The sequence below is a fragment of the Hirundo rustica genome, chromosome 7 (genome assembly GCF_015227805.2).
Source record: "Hirundo rustica isolate bHirRus1 chromosome 7, bHirRus1.pri.v3, whole genome shotgun sequence".
In the NCBI taxonomy this organism is placed as follows: Eukaryota; Metazoa; Chordata; class Aves; order Passeriformes; family Hirundinidae; genus Hirundo; species Hirundo rustica.
Genome location: NC_053456.1, coordinates 30,333,914 through 30,351,997, shown reverse-complemented (window position 1 = coordinate 30,351,997; position 18,084 = coordinate 30,333,914). Strand labels below are relative to the sequence as shown.

The window sequence follows — 18,084 nt, the reverse complement described above, 5'->3', positions numbered from 1 at the left end:
GTTTTTTCTTCCTGCATCCAGGATCAATGGCTTAGCATTCTTTCCCCTTTTAGAGGTTTCTCTCTATATTCCCTATGCTCTTTGTTGCAGAACTGTTAGCAGGGGTTTAGTCTTGAAAAGGCTGAAAGGGAACTGCCAAAGTAGGTATAACATTTCTGTGATGGTTTACTGCAAGAATTATTTTGCCATTTTTGAATTTCAGCTGTCATTTACTGACAAATTGTTTCATTGCTGATGAGAAATGCTGAAAAGTTTTGACAGTGGAGCAAGTGAAACTCTTTGAGAGGGTCATTTTCTTACAAAACGTGAATGCTTTGGCCAAGCTGCTGATGGCAAATGCATGCCATCTGGAAATGAAAATTTGCCTGGTCTTCATCTTAAGGGGTGGAAGTCTTCATGCTTTAAATCTTTCACTTGATCTAGTAAACTTGTTGTCGAAGGGATTAATCGAGCTACCATTCCTTTGTCACTGTTCATGGCCACCAGTGCAGCAGTAACACCTTTGGTCATCCAGGCCAGGTTTTTCCATGACTCCCTCTTGTTAATTCACAGTTCTGTGGAACTGCCTGATTCACTGCTATTCACTACTGTTATTCTAATTCGGTTTTCTTTATTAGGCATTCAAGAACTTTGCTTGCTGGCACAATTTATGAGTTTTTGGATGTCCATGAAAGGTCTTTAAAAAAAAAAACAAACAAAAAAAAGTGGAATCAGTCAACTTTGGCTCTTAATTCTAGTGAAGGAAGATTAAATTCTCACTTGATATTTTGGGGGTCTTTTCAGTGATGTGCTTAATTCTCTTGTTTCCAAAAGCAAGAAAGTGTGTTATTTCATTGGTACCAGAAGAAATTGGAAACAGCAGGTGGAAGCGAGCATGGCCACGCTCACTGTAATCTAGTGAAGGCAGCTTTGGTACTCAGTTTTCTCTCTTCTTCCCAATGTTTGTACCTTCTGAAATCAACATCATCATCCCCAAAATAAAAGGATAGGGTGGGTATACACATACCCATGTGGGTATTAAGCAAAGGGTAAGACAAAGCAATAAGTTGTTAGTGAGTAGCTCTTGAGATCAGCTCCGCCTCTGCTAGGCTCATCTGTTTGTCCAGGCACACCTGTGGAGGGGCAGGAACGCTCTCCAGTCACAGTATCATCTGAGCCCTGGTGAAGCTTCAGCATTAGGTACTGTAAGGCTTTCTGTGTTGAAAAATTTAGGATGATGTGTTGTTCAGGGGTATCTGTGGCAGTAATAGTGGCTGGGTCCATCCTGGTACCTGTTCTTGATGCTTCATGCCAGACTTCTTTCCCTGGAAGTTTCTTCCAACGAAAGGAGCATCTGTTCCTGGAATCCTGTAATCTAATACTGGTGGAGTTAATGGCTCTGAATCTTGAGCTCTGATTTCTCTGGGGATTTTTTTCTGTGTACCCCTTGAACCCAGTTCCTCATTAGTATTGGTTTTATCTGCTAGAAAGGGGAAAAACAAACCCAGTCTGCTTCCCACAACACTTCCTGCTGTCCTGCTCCTGATGATGGCACTGGAAAGGAGAAACTGCCCCATTCACACACCCTGGGCATTCTTGTGATACTATGTAATATTTTGTAGTAAAATTAACTTGGTATTCCTGGTTCCTGCTGGAGAGGCTTGTGTGCAAGGATCCAGTTGCGCTTTTTTTTGTGTGACCCTCTCCACCTCTGGAGATCAGGTTCTGGGTCAGTGAATGGTTGTTTCTTCTGCCTCCATCAGGGGAGGCAGGGGTGGGAGTGGGGCAGTTCAGGAACGTGGCTGGCCAAAACAGCTTGTCTCACACTGTGGGGTTTGCACATCTCAGGAGTGGAATAGAGGGGCATGGTCTTTCTGAAGGAATCTCAGCTGCAGAAGGTAAGTAGATGTTTCACTTACTCTAGTAAACATTTTGTTTAATGACTTAACTCTTAATTCATCATAATTAAATAGTCTTATCTGTAATTTAAAGAGCATCAGTTTACTAATAGTTTAGAATTAATCAATAGTCAGAACTGTCAATAACAAGGCATTACAAATTCCCAGTGTGTGTTGCCTTGAAACAAGGTTTCTGCTTCTGTAGTTTGCCATCATCAAGGGCTGCTCTGTGTTTCAGGCACTTGAGTAAAACCAAGCAGAGCATGAAGCATACTATACCTATGGGATCACAGACTATATTGGAAACATAGATTATGTCAAATGTAATTTACAAGAATCTAAATCTCATTTAGCATTTAAAAATTAGAATAATTAAATGTAATCCTCTCTGAGCATGCATTGGCTGAATTAATTGTAGAACTGAGCTCAGTCCTATCTGTGACTCTCGCTTTATTCTATATGAGTCAAAGAATATTTTTGGACTCTTGAAGAACTTGCACCTCCTGCCTGATAGTGTTCAGGGTGAATTCACAGGTAGAGAGATGTTGTTTTGAGGAATACAAGTGTTACAAACTTCTTCCAGGAACTTGTGTCCGCTTGATGGTCATCTTATGAGCAAGAGTGCTGGAAGAGATGGATTCTGTCTTTCATGGCTCCAAATGTGATTGGAGGAAAAGTAACTTCTGCTCACAGTTGCTGCTTCCTGTGTCCTTAAGCTTTTTAAATTTTATGCAGACTAGTATAGTAACAGAGAAGAAAAAATGGACAAACTGTTACGGTATTGTGCTCAGTTTTAGTAAATACTATTTTTAGATGCTTTTGAAAACCTCCATTAATTTAAAGTATTTTTACAAAAAAAAAAAAGGACTTCAGGCAGGGATGAATAGAGAAATGCAGTTTACTGTAGCATGTAGCATCAATACTGTAATTGGCCGTTTTGGGTGGCATAATGCAGTACTTCTCTCAGAAAGGCTTGACTCAGAGAAACATGAATGATGGAAATCCATTTGATGCCAGTAGATGGAAGAGGGGAACAAACCACCTCTGCGCAGCCCTCCCTTCAGGAAAGCTGTGCTTCTCCTTTAGCGGCCTTAGCCCATCTGTTTGCCAGTGAAACAGACTGACACTTGTTCTTAGGCTGGATAAAGGGTCCTGGAGTCAAGAGAAACCTTTGGTGTGTATATTTGATTTAATTATTTCTTACAGTCACCTGCATGCATAGCTTCTGTGACAAGTTTCAAGACTGAGCTACTGGTGCAGGCTTGTTTCAATGTTTGTGCTCCTGTGTATGAACTGAACCTAGCTGAAACTTCTTGCTCTGTTTTTGGATTTTAAGCAGACACTTTTAGGACCATTAAATTTTTTTTTTTTTTTGGTCAGTGTCTACCAGCTAGTTCAAAAATGTTGAGAATGAGAAAATTATTAGCTTTATTCTAAAAGATTGGATTTGAAACAAATCTTGAATTGGAAGAAGATATTTAATACCTACTGGGATTTTGCCCAGCTTTAAATAAAAGTAATAACTAGCTGGTGTGTTGGCTTGCCTGAGGGTTTTGCAGCTCTAGCAGCACAGTTGGTTTAGAGCTGCTTTGTGTTTGGATACATGAGAATACAGCCTCTGGTGTGGCTGCAGTCTAGACATCACTCATGGGACAAGCAGCTTTCAGTATTGCAGTACACTCATGGGTTGTGCTTGAGCAGGGCTGCTGGAAACTGCAGTGAGGAATAAATAAGCGTTCTGTTGGTCTGTTAGTTTGGTGTCAACAGCACAAACTGCATGGATAATTGCTGTGCAAAGGGCATTTCAAGTTAATTTCACCAGGGAGACTCCCGAAATAAACTCCGTGGTGGCAGCTTTGAGTCCAAAAATAAGCGCTGCACCCACGCCTGGTAAAACTGAAGGAGCTGGGTATCATCCTCTGTCCCCAGCTGTGAAGAGGGAGGACCTTGCACCATCTAGAGGAAAAGAAGGGATAGTCAAAGGGTTAGAAAAGGAACTGAGGAAATACCTGACAAAATCTCATTTCCCGTTTTGAAATACGGCAGAGTAATATTGGCAGATTCTGAAGTTATTTTTGTACATTTGTTTCATTACATGAGGAAACAAAGATCAGTAGGACAGAAAATAGCCTAAAGAGGTGGTGGAAGAAGTGAAAGTTTTTATGGAACAACTAGCCTCGTCCGTGTTTTCAAATATATCCATGTTTTAATGTGTGTATGTACGTGAATTAATTTATTCATGCATCTTCTAATTATTTATAGTGTAGTGGGAACAAAGACTCTCCCAAGGAATTCTAAGTTTATAACTTCTTAAGACTCTTGTGTTTGTTTGAAGTCAGGGCAGGAGGCTCTGTCAGAAGCAGTCGGTGTTGGGTTGCTGTAGAGCTATGTGGGGTCATTTGATCACTTATTGAAATTTTATGTACCTCAGGAAGTTATTTAGAGAAATCTCCTGTTCTTGTGGTACTGCATTTCCTGTAGAATGGGGTAATGTTGAGGCTTAATCCAGAGGCTGCTTCGAGTGCCTTGAGCACTGTCCATCCCTAAAAATACTCATGCACAGAACCTCACCAGCAAGCTGTAGAGCCAGTCCTCACCTGAGTGGGCATCTAAACTAGTCTAGGATTCATTTGGTGAATAAAACGCGGCACTTAGGTGTGGGAGTTGTGTCCTGGCAGGCGGCTGGCACTGGAGTGGGGCAGACAGGTCAGGTCCTGGCTGAGAAATGGAGGTGATGCTTGGCTGGGCTTGCAGGGCTTACAGGTTGGTTGGGTATTTGTCTGTAGTTCAGTCTTAGTTTTGACTTTGTAAAGTATGTGCTTTATTTACCCTTAGGTAATAAGTTCCACTTTATTTCATGGGAAACAAAGCAGAAGTTCCATTGCAAAAACGGGCTTTTGATTGAGATTTCTTTCCCTATGAAGTACAACTTGCCTTCATATTGAGCAAAGGTATTTTAAAGGAAAACGATGCTTGTCTCTTTTAGACCGGATTTTTTTTTCCCCAACAATATCCTTGTATGTGGACGCTGGAGAGTAGATTGCAGGTTACTGAAAGTTAAATGTAAATGAAAAAATGGCCTATTTGTAAAATAAGTGATCCTGTCTAGTGTGTTCCACTCTCAGATCCATCTCTGGTTTTTGTCCTTTTAGGGACCACTTTCATTCTAGTTTCAGAGTTGAAATGCCAAAATTCATTTTGTGCAGGTGTGAGGGTTTTTTTTCTGTTTGTTTTTTACTTTATTTTGAAACCTTACACACCGGGAAAAAGCCTTCTAAAGGCTGCACTTCAGCCTAGCTGAGTTACAAGTTCAGTGTGTAAAAAGTGGACGATTAAAGGGTTTGCTTTGTGCTCTAGGTTTACTTTTCTTGGTGTCTGTAGGTAAACTCTGAAAGAGCAGTGTTAACATTGGCAACTTGGGCTTCAGGAATTGTTTTCCATTAATAAAATAAGCATCCAAAAATCCGCAGTTCTTCCCAAGAGCGGGAGGGGGGGATTGCTTTTTGCTGCATCCCCTGGTGACCCTCGGCAGGGGATCAGCTGTAGGATAAGCTGCTGAACAGGGCCACTGTGAAAGGGACTCCCTGTCGATTTTGGAGCTTGTATTACCTTGTGGAATTGCCGGTGACTCGTGTAGACTCTTTGCTCTGCCTTCCATGTCAGTCCCTGGCCGTTTGCAGAGCCGTGGGAACAGACAGAGCCGCGCTCTGGAGCGTTAATCCCCGTTCGTGGCCGGGCGCTCACCTTGGGCAGCTTAACGATCTATTTGTGCTGAGCCGGCTGAGCCGCGCCGTGTGCCGGGACAGCGGCTGGAGAGCCGGGCGTGTGCCGGGACAGTGGCTGGAGAGCCGGGCGTGTGCCGGGGCAGTGGCTGGAGAGCCGGGCGTGTGCCGGGACAGCGGCTGGAGAGCCGGGCCTGTGCCGGGACAGCGGCTGGAGAGCCGGGCCTGTGCCGGGACAGCGGCTGGAGAGCCGGGCGTGTGCCGGGGCAGCGGCTGGAGAGCCGGGCGTGTGCCGGGGCAGCGGCTGGAGAGCCGGGCGTGTGCCGGGGCAGTGGCTGGAGAGCCGGGCGTGTGCCGGGGCAGTGGCTGGAGAGCCGGGCGTGTGCCGGGACAGTGGCTGGAGAGCCGGGCGTGTGCCGGGGCAGTGGCTGGAGAGCCGGGCGTGTGCCGGGACAGCGGCTGGAGAGCCGGCCGTGTGCCGGGACAGCGGCTGGAGAGCCGGGCCTGTGCCGGGACAGCGGCTGGAGAGCCGGGCGTGTGCCGGGGCAGCGGCTGGAGAGCCGGGCGTGTGCCGGGGCAGCGGCTGGAGAGCCGGGCGTGAGCCGGGACAGCAGCTGGAGAGCCGGCCGTGTGCCGGGACAGCGGCTGGAGAGCCGGGCGTGTGCCGGGACAGCGGCTGGAGAGCCGGGCGTGTGCCGGGGCAGCGGCTGGAGAGCCGGGCGTGTGCCGGGACAGCGGCTGGAGAGCCGGGCGTGTGCCGGGGCAGCGGCTGGAGAGCCGGGCGTGTGCCGGGGCAGCGGCTGGAGAGCCGGGCGTGTGCCGGGGCAGCGGCTGGAGAGCCGGGCGTGTGCCGGGACAGCGGCTGGAGAGCCGGGCGTGTGCCGGGACAGCGGCTGGAGAGCCGGGCGTGTGCCGGGACAGCGGCTGGAGAGCCGGGCGTGTGCCGGGACAGCGGCTGGAGAGCCGGGCGTGTGCTGGGAGCAGTGGCTGGAGAGCCGGGCGTGTGCTGGGGCAGCGGCTGGAGAGCCGGGCGTGTGCCGGGAGCAGTGGCTGGAGAGCCGGGCGTGTGCTGGGAGCAGTGGCTGGAGAGCCGGGCGTGTGCCGGGACAGTGGCTGGAGAGCCGGGTGTGTGCCGGGGCAGTGGCTGGAGAGCCGGGCGTGTGCCGGGAGCAGTGGCTGGAGAGCCGGGCGTGTGCCGGGACAGTGGCTGGAGAGCCGGGTGTGTGCCGGGGCAGTGGCTGGAGAGCCGGGCGTGTGCTGGGGCAGCGGCTGGAGAGCTGGCCGTGTGCTGGGACAGTGGCTGGAGAGCCGGCCGTGTGCCGGGACAGTGGCTGGAGAGCCGGGCGTGTGCTGGGGCAGTGGCTGGAGAGCCGGGCCTGTGCCGGGCTCCTGCGCGCCCCGCCATGCACCATTGGTGTCTCCAGTGTGGAAAATGCGGAGCATCCTGGCTGGAACAATGTGCTGGTTGGAAATGGCACCTGACAGACTGGAGCAGGAGCTGTGGAGTTGTGCTGTGTCACCCTCGGTGCGGGCGCAGGTGCCCCGGGGAGGCAGCCGGGGTGTCTCAGGTGCAGATTAGTCGTGCTCAGGATTAGTGGCACGCAGAAGTGTGCTTCGGGGACACTTCTGAGGAGCTGGGCTGATTGCTCTGGTCTGCATTCTGATTGCTGTGCAGCTCTCCTGGGCTGGGAGCCTCGGCAGGAGCCTGCGGGGAACGTAAGCCAGAGCCCTGCTTACCTGGCACCCTTTCTGAGCTCCCAGTGCATCAGTGGTTGGTGTGACAGTCACCTGTTATTAGGGAAGTCAGGCACTGAAATTGAAATCCCAGGTTATCACTACACCACTGTGCCGTGCAGGGGAATGTTTAAAACTTTTTTCTTCAAGCCAGTTGGCCACACGGGCAGGGTTCCTTGAGAGGAAATGTTGCGTCCCATTTTAAGCACAAAAAATGGGATGTGAGAGAAGAGCGTGGTGCACGTGTTCTCTCAGCTGGCTCTACTCTCTCTTTTTGACTCCTCTTGTAATTGAAGGTCTCCTGTCAGCACACTTGGTCTGGTACTCAGTAAAGTTCATATGCAGCAAAGTCCCTGACAAACAAGATCCATTCAAACCTTTCTTTCTTTATTTTGAACATCTCTCCAGAAGGCTAACCTGTGGCATTATCCCTAAATATCATGGAAAGAGCGTTGTAAAGTTTAGGGGAGTTGTTTATTTATTCTTGTTTGGCTTGCTTTGAGCAGCACTGTTATAAACTACAGGGCTTGACTGTACTGCTCAGCCACCTGGAGAAACAAAGTTGGAAGTAATACTTTTTTTTCAGAATGGTAATTCTGTAATGTTCTCAAAGAAATTAGAGAGGGCGGAGCATTCTCAGGAAGCAGGACACAGTAGGAAATGAAAATCTAGATTCCCTGACTATTTTAGCGAAGAGCTTCTCATGGAATTAATCCGGCTTTGAGGCAAATTAATGATTTTCTGAAGGATTTGCTTTCCTAACATGCACAGCTGTTTGGCTTTTCCCTCCTGACCCAAGTGCAGTGCGGGGCAGAGGCTGTCCCTGCCGTGCTGGAGGCACTGCAGCCATAGCAGAGGGGGACAGAGCACACTGCTGCTGTGCTCAGCTGCTTGGCTTTGGCTGCTGCTCGAGGTTTGGTTGTTCTGCATTGAAGAACAGGCCGTGGGCAGAAGGTGTCAGGGCACTCTCGCTTCACCACGAGACTGTAGCAGTGCGTTTCCATCTCTGGGCCTCAGTTTCCTGTCTTAGTGCCGCTGACAATGTCAGTGTGCTGTCGGTGAAGTGTTTGCAGAGGTGTTCTGTGGATGGCGTTAGAGCCAGGCAGTGGTAAACACCTTTTTCTTCAGTTAGAAAAAATCCTCTAAACTGCTTTCCATTAAGAGAGAAGTGATTCTCTCTCAGTCTCGTGTGGGCATTTGCTATTAGTCATCGTGAGATTATTTAAGTAAGTCTGGGTTTGGGTGTGCAGCTCATGTAGGGAAGAACTGTTTTGTTACAAATACTCCATCAAGGCTATTCCCACATTCCAGCCAAGCCTTTCAGATCAGTTGGATGTTGTTCAAATCTCACTTGCAATAAGTAACTTCAGCATACTAATACTGAAGTTAAACTTTTTTTTTTAATTAAGTTTTCCCAGTTGGTACACTGAGAACTTGAAAACCAACCCTGGAGCACTGCTGTCATGCCCAAGTCCTTTGTGCTTGCCGAGGAGGGGGCACAGCTGTGCACTTGCTGTGTGCTGGCCCACACGAGCTCCCTGCTGCAGTTCCTCCGTTCCTGAGCCTCCGCTCACGTCAGCACTGCTGCCTGAGGGAGACTTCTTTGAAACTTTCAGCACAACCAGGCTCAGGAGATGTTTAAATCTTTGATAGGAAAGCTTTGGACTAGGAGTCACTTTGATGCTGAGTTTTGCTTTGCAACTGGCACTGCTGTAGCTCACTCAGTTTGTCCATTTGGGGTTTTGGAGCGGTGTTTTTTCTCTTTCATTTTTTGCCTTTTCATCCCCTGTGTTTATCTGAAATATCTGCTGCAGCGCTGTGACTTCCTGCCACTCTCAGCTCCGGTTGTTTCCTTGCTTTAACTTGACCTCGGTGCAGTTCTTGAGTAAAAAGAGTCTTGATTTTTCTTTCTTGAGCTGCTCACATCCTGACCCACAGACTCACCGAATCATTAATTGGAGGTGTTGGTCATTTGGCCACCTCCGATGTGAAGCAGGACTTGGATTCTTCATAGCTTTGTCCAGCTGAGCCCAAGACCTCTAACACCTACTAACCTGACAGTGTGAACTGTGCTTCTGATTTCTACCATTGAGTGACATGAGTATTTCTGAGGAACCTTTCCTTGCTGGTTTCACTGCCTGGATAACAGGATTGTACCCAGTGCTCAGGAAAGACTGCTGTACAGAGAGGGTCTCATTGTAGCTGAGCGAGCAGTGCTCCGTATTCTTGGCATAGTGAGAAGAGAGCTGCCAAAGTTCCTCTGCTTCAGTGCATGCAGGTTTTCTCTCTTGTTTGACAAAAGGTGCAACAGTTCCTGCTTGGGTTTGATCCTGCTGTGCAGCTGTGTGGCAGTGTGTGATCCATGCAGCTCCTGTAAAGCAAAGGGACCCCATCCCTTCTCCTTTTATTACATTTTCATAGTTAGGAAAGTACGTGCAGTAGGAAAAGGTAATTCGTGGCTGTTGGGTTGAAGGTGAACTTTGTGTTTCTAAACATTTGGGAAGCCTGTGTTCACCAGTGCAGTTATCAGAACACCAGCACAGAATGTTCGTGAACCACTTGGTGAGAAACTCAATGACAGAGTCTCTAAACACTTAAATGAGTTGCTTTGTGCCCTACTTAGTTTGAATGCATAGAGCTCATCTGTCATGATCACTGTGGGTTTTTTTCCCCTACGCTTAAAAAATCCCAAAATCGTATGTTTGCTGCTGCCACTTCAGAGTTTCTTCTGCCTTTTGCTCTTTCTTTTTTTTTTTTTTTTGCAATGACCCTGTTATTTCAAGCTAGTACACTGTGAGTTTTGGGTAGAGAATTTCTGCTTGACTTTGTGGCAGCCTAAGTGAGATTCTGCACAGATACAAAGCTTATGGCAGCAAGTGCTGCTCACACAGGAAGTTGTTCTCACTGTAAATAGCAACCTCTTATGTAATAAATTAGTATATATGCTGCTTAGATTAATATTCTCTTGAAAACTAAAGAAGACCCATAAGAGGCTTGTGGAGATGATATATTCTTACTATGAGTTCAAAACGTATTTTGTGTTTGCAGATTCCTAAATTTTATTGAGTTCACTTTTTATGTGAAGTCAATAAAACTTCTGTTGTTTGTGGCTGCCTTCTGAGCAGTTTCATTTCATACCTTATGAAGTTTGTATATTTTTTGCCCTGTTCTATGCTGCTGTTACAGTAGGGTGCAGTTATGGGGTCAAGGTGTTTTGTTGGTAGCAAATCCAGTCCAGTTCTCCCATAAAATCATTGAAGTCTCTCTAGAAGCAGGAGGAAGTTGTCCCAAAAGGATTTTTCAGCTACTATGGCCACACTTGGCTTGTTTTAGCTTGACTTCATCTTTGACCAGCTTTGGATAATTACTCTGCTGAATTTGTTGGGTTTCTCCTGCTTTTTGTTCCCGTTGCTTTTAGTATTGGACAGAGAACAAATTTCCTCCTGAGGTAAACAAGCGGAGATCTTTTTGTCTGGACTTGTATTTGTTTTTGTTTTGATCTATCAAGGCGTTCAGTTTTAAAGTGAAGTAACCTTTGATTTTACTTGATTTATCTTAAGGAAGGAGCAGCTTTGACCTCTCCCAGGCTGCTGAGAGACGTGATCTAAGGTGATTGTGTTACAAAGCCTCAGGAATCTCCAAGTTACGTTTTGTCACATCATTATAGAAAACAAAAATAGCTTTTTAGCAAAATGTTCAGCTGAACCCAGGATTCTGGGTTCTGACCGCAGTTGGAAAGTTGTTTTTTGAAGAAAGGAATGCGTGCTATTTTTATTTTATTACATTAATATATATTTGCATTTCCGAGAAACATCAAGAAGCCCAGCCAAAGTGGTCAGTTACCTCTGAAATGGTTTTTCTGAAAGACAGAGTGTCCTTTGCTCATCCCAGATCCTGAAAAGGGAGAGTATTCATCACCTGTAGGACCTGAAACAGGGGAGTGCCGCCAGCCTGCGGGGCCCCAGCGTGTTTGGGGAGAGCGCCTGAATCACGTCGATGAAATGTGGAGCTGCTCACCCTGAGTTCCCCTTTCACAGCTGCATTCAGCCTGCAGGCCGTGCCTGACAGGCGCTGTCTGTGCCGGCTTTGGCGTCTCGCTCTGGCTCTGGTGTTTCCCCTGGGGAGCCCGGGAGCCGTGCGGGGGTGCACGACAGTGGCAGACCCCAGCCCTGCCGGCTGCTCCCAGCAGCTCATTCCCTGCGTCCTGCCAAGGCTGATGCTGCGCCAGGGCGGGAGAGGGGCTGAGCCCAGCCGTGGGGAGCTGCCCGTGGGCCGGGAGGGCTCAGCTGCGGTGGCCGGCTCTGCCTCCCGAGCAGGGCCCCGCTGACCTGCTTAGGAGTCTTGGACACTGCTTCGGCTGTGGCAGAAAGTCTAAACAAAAACATCTTTGTGGGAGGAGTAGGATGGCTCAGCACCAGTCCTCTGCAACACTGGTGAGAGGGTCTGTCAGGTTTGCCACAGTTCAAGGTGTTGTGGGGTCAGAGCTGAGAGAGCCTGGCTGGGGGCCCAGCCTTGGAGCCAGCCGGGTTTAGGGACAGCCCAGCAGGGCAGAGCCCCGTGAGAAGGGATGGAATCCTACAGATCTTAATCTTCCAGCCCTCATCGTGCAGACTGGAAAGGAGCTGCAGGAGTTTGTGGGTACTGGTGTGAGGGTGGCTCTGTGTCTCCTCCGTGCCTCCTAATCCTTCGGTCTCTCTTTGCGTCAGTGCATATTTGGGGTGTAAAAAACAAGAAATTCCACGGCTTTGGTTTAGAAGAGGCGCAGATGTTGGCTCGTCTGTGGCCCTGTGGAAACGCGCCAGTGTTCTTGCAGAAATCCGTGGGAGACTTGCTCGTGGGTGGGGATTTTTCATTTTGTTTGTTTCTCCTCCTTGTTGTAGAAGGTCAGTGCAGCATCAGCTCCCTCTTCTATCTCTGTTACTTGGCTGGTGGCAGCGACAGAGCTTCGTAGACTTGGAAAGCAAAGCAGCATTTAGAAAGTTTACTGGAAATTACTGTGAAATGGTGCCTATGAGTGGCTATGTCAGTTTATGAAAGAAGCTGATGGGGATACTTAAAACCATCTAGCTTGTCATTTTTGCCTCTTAAAAGCTGCAGAGTTGTTACAGCCAGGATGTGTTAAAAATATGCACGGGACAAGGTTGTTGTACCCTGACTGTATAATTTCTTACTTAGAGTAATTAATACAGCTGAGAGAAAGCACTACGTAGCAGAGACTTTACCTGTGTTGTGCTTTAAGCCCATATTTATCTAAAAAGATCCAACTTTATCTGCCTGGAAACCTTGCTTATTACATAACAGAACTGCTTAAAATGGTTTATTTGAGGAAGGTCTGTATGTTGGATGTATGCAAGGGTAATCTGTAATATGTAGAAAAAAGGGTATAATTTCTTCTCTTCTGCTGGCAATAGATTTCTCCTGGCATTAAGAATCTTGCAGTTAATAAAAAAAAAATAAAAATACTACTTTTCCAGAGTGAGTTTGCCTTATGAGGAGTTCATGGCTTTGCAAATTGTGCAGAGTGACGCTGTCTGTGCAATTCAATACTTGGTGTCATTGGGCAGCTGAAGAGAGAGGTACGGTTTGCCCAAAGAGCAAGGCTCACTTTTTTTTTTTACCACAACAGAGCAGAAGTTAATTTGTTTTAGTTCTTTTACTGTCCTTAGGGACTTCAGCCTTGGAAAGGCAGACCTTGCAGTACTGCAGAATGTGGCCAGGCAAGGGGATACAATTAACAAGCTCATAAGCACTGGGCCAGCTGGCCCCACTGGGTTTTCTTTTTGAGGAAAGAAGAGCAGTAAACTGGAACTTAATCTCTCCTTGTAGGTGAAGTCTGTGATAAATCTGCTGTTTGCTGCATACACAGGGGACGTGTCTGCACTCCGGAGGTAAAAATCAGATGGGTTTGGGAGTATTATAAACAAGGAATGCTGCTTGTCTGGTTCCTGCTGTTGTTGTTTATTTAGGAACATGCACATGCGCTGTGTCTGTGTTGGGGACATTGAGCTGCATGAGCTAGAGGTGGAATATGTTCACCCAAATCCCAACCAAAAGACCCAAATGCAAACATCAAAAAGGTCCCCTTACACTACCCTGAATCCCATTGTGTTCCACTTCTTTGGATCACAGTAAAACAATTTCTTTAACCATTTTTTAATAGCAAAGGCAGAAAATCCTGTCTGTACACCTGCTTTAACATTCGATTCTGAAAGTGACACAGAAATTCAGGTTGGAAAATGTACATTGTTATTGGACAAGTTAGGACATCTACCTTTGCTTTTTAAATCTGGAGGAGAATCTGGCAAAATTTGAAGTAATAATGGTGGGGGGCTAAATAATCATTAATTTGGCTAGACTGTATCTAAATATAACTAGTGGGTGAAAAATGGGTTATAGTTTAACTGCTGTCCCAGGGCACCATAGTGGGAAGCAGAACTCTCTCAATCCCTTAATGCTGCTTGGGATTTTTAGATTTGGGAAACTTCCTAGGATTTTCTCACCTGCTATAAATTTACTTTGCCTTACATGGCTTAGCTTGTTCATGCACGATTTTAAATCAGGTGTGTTGACTGTTGTTTTCTGCAAAGATCTTTTATTTTTATTTATGACAACTAAAGAGCAGAAATAAAGTTAAGGCACTAAACTTTAAAGCCAAAGCCCCTTTCCTTATCAGCAAAGATAGGATGTGCTCGTGGTGCTGTTTACATCCTCTTGTGGCAGAGCGATCTCATTCCACGCTGGTTCTGTAACGTGCTTTAAATCACGTAAGACACCTCTGCAGTCTCTTTTGTTTTGTTTTGTCTTTAAGGTTTGCTCTGTCAGGAATGGATATGGAGCAAAGAGACTACGACTCACGGACAGCCCTGCATGTGGCAGCTGCAGAAGGTACTGGCTCCTCACACAGCATTTGCTGTCTGTCTGTCTGTCTGTCAGCTTGCTTTAGAACGTCCTTGCTGTCTCTGTGCATTCCTGCTTTGTCTGCACAGAAATGGATGTCTAGAAGTACCTGCACTCACAAAACTGCTTTTCCTGTAGGACACGTGGATGTCGTTAAGTTTCTGCTGGAAGCGTGCAAAGTGAATCCTTTCCCCAAAGACAGGTGAGTGTTTTTATTGCAGCTTTGGAGGAGCGATGCTCCAGTAACACTTCCCTAGACCCCATGGGGAGAGGTGATTGTCAAATAAGAGTGGAATGTATTGAGCCCAGTCCACTGAAGCGGGGGAATGGGATCCTACTGGTTCTCTGTAGGTTCTGCAGACTGAGCAGGAATGAAAAATGAACCACTAAAGCCATTATTTCAAAGGTAATGCTCAGCTTAATGAAGTTCCACAATTACTGAGCCGAGTGTGGTCTGTGTGCTGAACTATTAGTGCTGTATGTAAAGAACTGGATTTGTGGTGCTTTTTGTGCTTAACCTGCTGATCTTAAAAAAACTGTGCTGCTTTTCGTAGGTGGAATAACACTCCTATGGATGAAGCTTTACATTTTGGACACCACGATGTTTTTAAAATTCTTCAAGAATATCAGGTCCAGTACACGCCATCAGAGGATAACAACGACGGGAAAGAGAACCGAACGGTTCATAAAAATCTGGATGGCTTACTATAATCATCTTCAGCTAGATCCTAAGAATCAAATCACTTACCTGTTTAATTGTGGTATGCATAAGTAATGAAGAGCGTGTGTGTTTCTATCTGATAGTGGTATATATTTTACAGAAGTCTCTGTTACTTCAGTGTTACGTTACAGGAGTTTCTATACGCACAGGACAAATCCAATCTCTTCAAAAAGAAACAAAACCGACTAAGAATCTCCCTCCATAATGTGAGCAATATTACCTCATGCTGCATATAATTGATGTATAAAAATATTTAGCTGTCGTTGGCTTTACTGTGCACTACTTAATTTATTTTTGTGTTCTGTGTGAACTCTAGTCTGTGGTCAGGAACTTTTCTGCTGAATTTTTGTTTCTTTAGCCCTCTGTTTCCAGTATGGCCAGGATGAGCCAGAGTACTGTCAGGTGTGAGCGTCAGTGAGGTTTTCTTGAAAGCTGAGGATGCCGATGTAGATTTAGGCTGGGTGTGTTAAGTAAGGATCTGCACTTATCTTTGGGAAAAAATAGAAAAAAAGAATTCCACACAACCTTGTTTACATAATATAAATATCACAGAGTATATAGGTGACACTTGTCAATGGTCTAGGCTTGTTCTTAGAGATAGTCTCGTCAGGGAACGTGTGTGTTAAGGTTTGTTTGACCAAATGGCGTAGCGGAATGTGACTTGTAGCACCGGTGTGTTGTGGGATTTTTTGTCTCGGGAGCGTTTCTCTCAGTTCCCTTTGTCTTGCCTCCCTCCTCTCTCTCCAGTTCAGCTGCTAAAGTCCTTCCCTGTGGGCGGGGAACGCGGGTGCTTCCACTCCGTGCGGGTGTTCCTTGTAGGTATTTTTGCACTACCCCTGGGGGCTGCACCAGGAGCCGGCGAGGGCAACGGAAGTGCTTGACAGGCAAAGAACCAAACCAAATAAATCCTACACGTCAATCTGAGCTCGTTTAGACTTGTAGTAAGGAACACGGATGGAGTGAAACAGCTTTAAGGAGCATAGAGCCAATCAAAACAGGAGCAGAGCAGGAGATAAGCCAGGTTTTGGGGTACGTTCTCTTCTTGCACTGCCATCAACCAGGGAGCAGGATATTGCATCACTGGGATTCCCCTGGTGTAGGACAGGAGTTCAGCACCAGGAACACGAGTAGGTAAATGCCTTTTATGGTGAATGGTGGCATTCGTTGTCTTGCCACTGAAGCCAGCGTGGCACGTGCCCCGTTGTGGAAAATGTAGATGCAGGTGTTTGTAGTTTGCAGAAGTCCACCATTGCCACAGCTCCCTGTCCCATGTAGAATTGCTTCTGCTGGCAGTGTGGCACAAAACCTCAGAAGTGAGCAGTCACTTTTAAGATATTCACAAAACACTACAGTTGTAGGACGTAGGCAAGGATTTTAGCACAAGAGTTTTAGGCAGGAACCATTTAGCACATGGAAAAGGAGATTGTGCTTGAGAATTGTGTATATGGTGGTTTTTATCCTAGCACGTCATGTACAAGTCAGTAGTAGGTCTGAGAGTTCAAATTTTCTGTGTTTTGGCACCAAAATCTCCAAATTCTTCCTAGAATGGCCCAAGCACTTTATAAAGACGATCTTGAACCACATTACCCTCCTTTAGCAAAGAGTACACTAAGGCTTGGAGAGAAGTAACTTCTCCAGAGCGACCCAGCAGGTCAGTATAGTTGAGAATAAATCCTTTCAAGTTCCTGTACAGTCTCTCGTTGAAATGCCATACTGCCTCCCCTGCAGGGAGGACAAGCCACGTGGAAAAGTGCTTGGTACTCATCACAAGCAGTAACTGTCCTGATGAATGAATGAAATCTTGAAAGAGTCTGAAAGTCTCAAGCCCTCAAATAGCATCTCGAAGCTGGCTGGCGTGGTTATCAAACACTTTTTCTCAAGAATCCTCCTGTTCTTAAGCTGGTTGGGTTTGGTTTTTTTGGGTTGTGAGGTTTTTGTTGTTGTTCTTCTGAAGATCAGCTATTTTTCTGAAAGCTTTTAACCTATTCTCTTCAATCCTGTGTCACGGCCACCCCTGTTGTAACCAAGAACTAAATGAAATCGCCTCTGGGTAGCACAAGGCAAAAGATTTATGGGCTTCAGCGTAAAGGAATATTTTCAGATGGATCCTAGTTCAGAATTACGAACTTCAGTGCTAATCCCTATTTTGCCCCTACTACAACACATTCTGTAGCTTCTCAGAAAAATACCTGATTTAGCTTTATTTAACTGACATTGCGTTGTTCAAGCTGGCATTTGTAAACACAGCTATATTAGATAGTACACGATATAAACAAACCAAAACCAAAAGAAGGATTTTAACTGAGCTAACATTGAAGATCATAGCTGTCCCTAAACTTTAATGCTTTCACACCGAGTGCTTTTAGCCAGTCTTAGCTTCAGTGCATTTTTGCTGGTTAGTTTTAGTATTTTCTCATTGTGAGAAGATGGAATATTTTGTAATGTCCAATTCAGCGATGCAGCTACTTAGACATGGCGTTATTTATAAATATAAATATATGCAGTACATTGGTTTGGCTGTTTATCATTCATGACACTGACATGTAGATTTTACAGTAAATAGCTTTTGGTTATCTTATCCAACGCTGACTTCCTTATGCTCCAAAGAAGATTCCCCCACTCCTTTGTTTTTATGTCATATATGTTTCTTCTGTATCACAACCTAAAATTGTTCAGCTAACTTAATGCTTTGTACTCAGAAATATTGTGGTAGTCTTAGCATTAATTAGCCTATCTTTGTGAACAAACTGTATTGTACCAGGTTTTTTTGCTTCAGAGCTGGACTATCCGTGACTATACTTACTGGCAGTGTACTTCTGGTCATTGTAACTGACTGGGCTGATCTTGACTTTTAGATTCTGTATTGTGGGGACTAGACAGTGATGAATGTATTTCTAGCAGTTTCCCATGAATGAATCTAAACTTGAGCTGTACTGGTTCTGAAAATGAAAGTTATTTATTTTAAGAAATAAAATCCAGATAGTGTTGCTTTTTACAGCATAATAAATGGAAATACCAAGATGATGGTGGTGCTGTTGGGTTTTATTGGTAATCTGTGGAACTGCCATTGAAATGAGTCTTCAGCCCTTGTGGGAAGGCTGTCCTGGAAAACCTGCTCTGATCATTTCCATTG

General features: G+C 45.9%; 1 protein-coding gene across 1 annotated transcript in view; it reads left to right on the top strand.

Annotated features, from left to right (window-relative positions):
* Positions 1-17,972, top strand: part of GLS (glutaminase) — a 63,554-nt gene extending 45,582 nt beyond the window's left edge. The window contains exons 15-18 of the mRNA XM_040070522.2: positions 13,160-13,221; positions 14,142-14,218; positions 14,369-14,432; positions 14,785-17,972. Coding sequence (XP_039926456.1) covers positions 13,160-13,221; positions 14,142-14,218; positions 14,369-14,432; positions 14,785-14,941 — 360 coding nt within the window. The 3' untranslated portion in view covers positions 14,942-17,972. The remainder of the gene's footprint in view (positions 1-13,159; positions 13,222-14,141; positions 14,219-14,368; positions 14,433-14,784) is intronic.
* Positions 17,973-18,084: the final 112 nt, after the last annotated feature.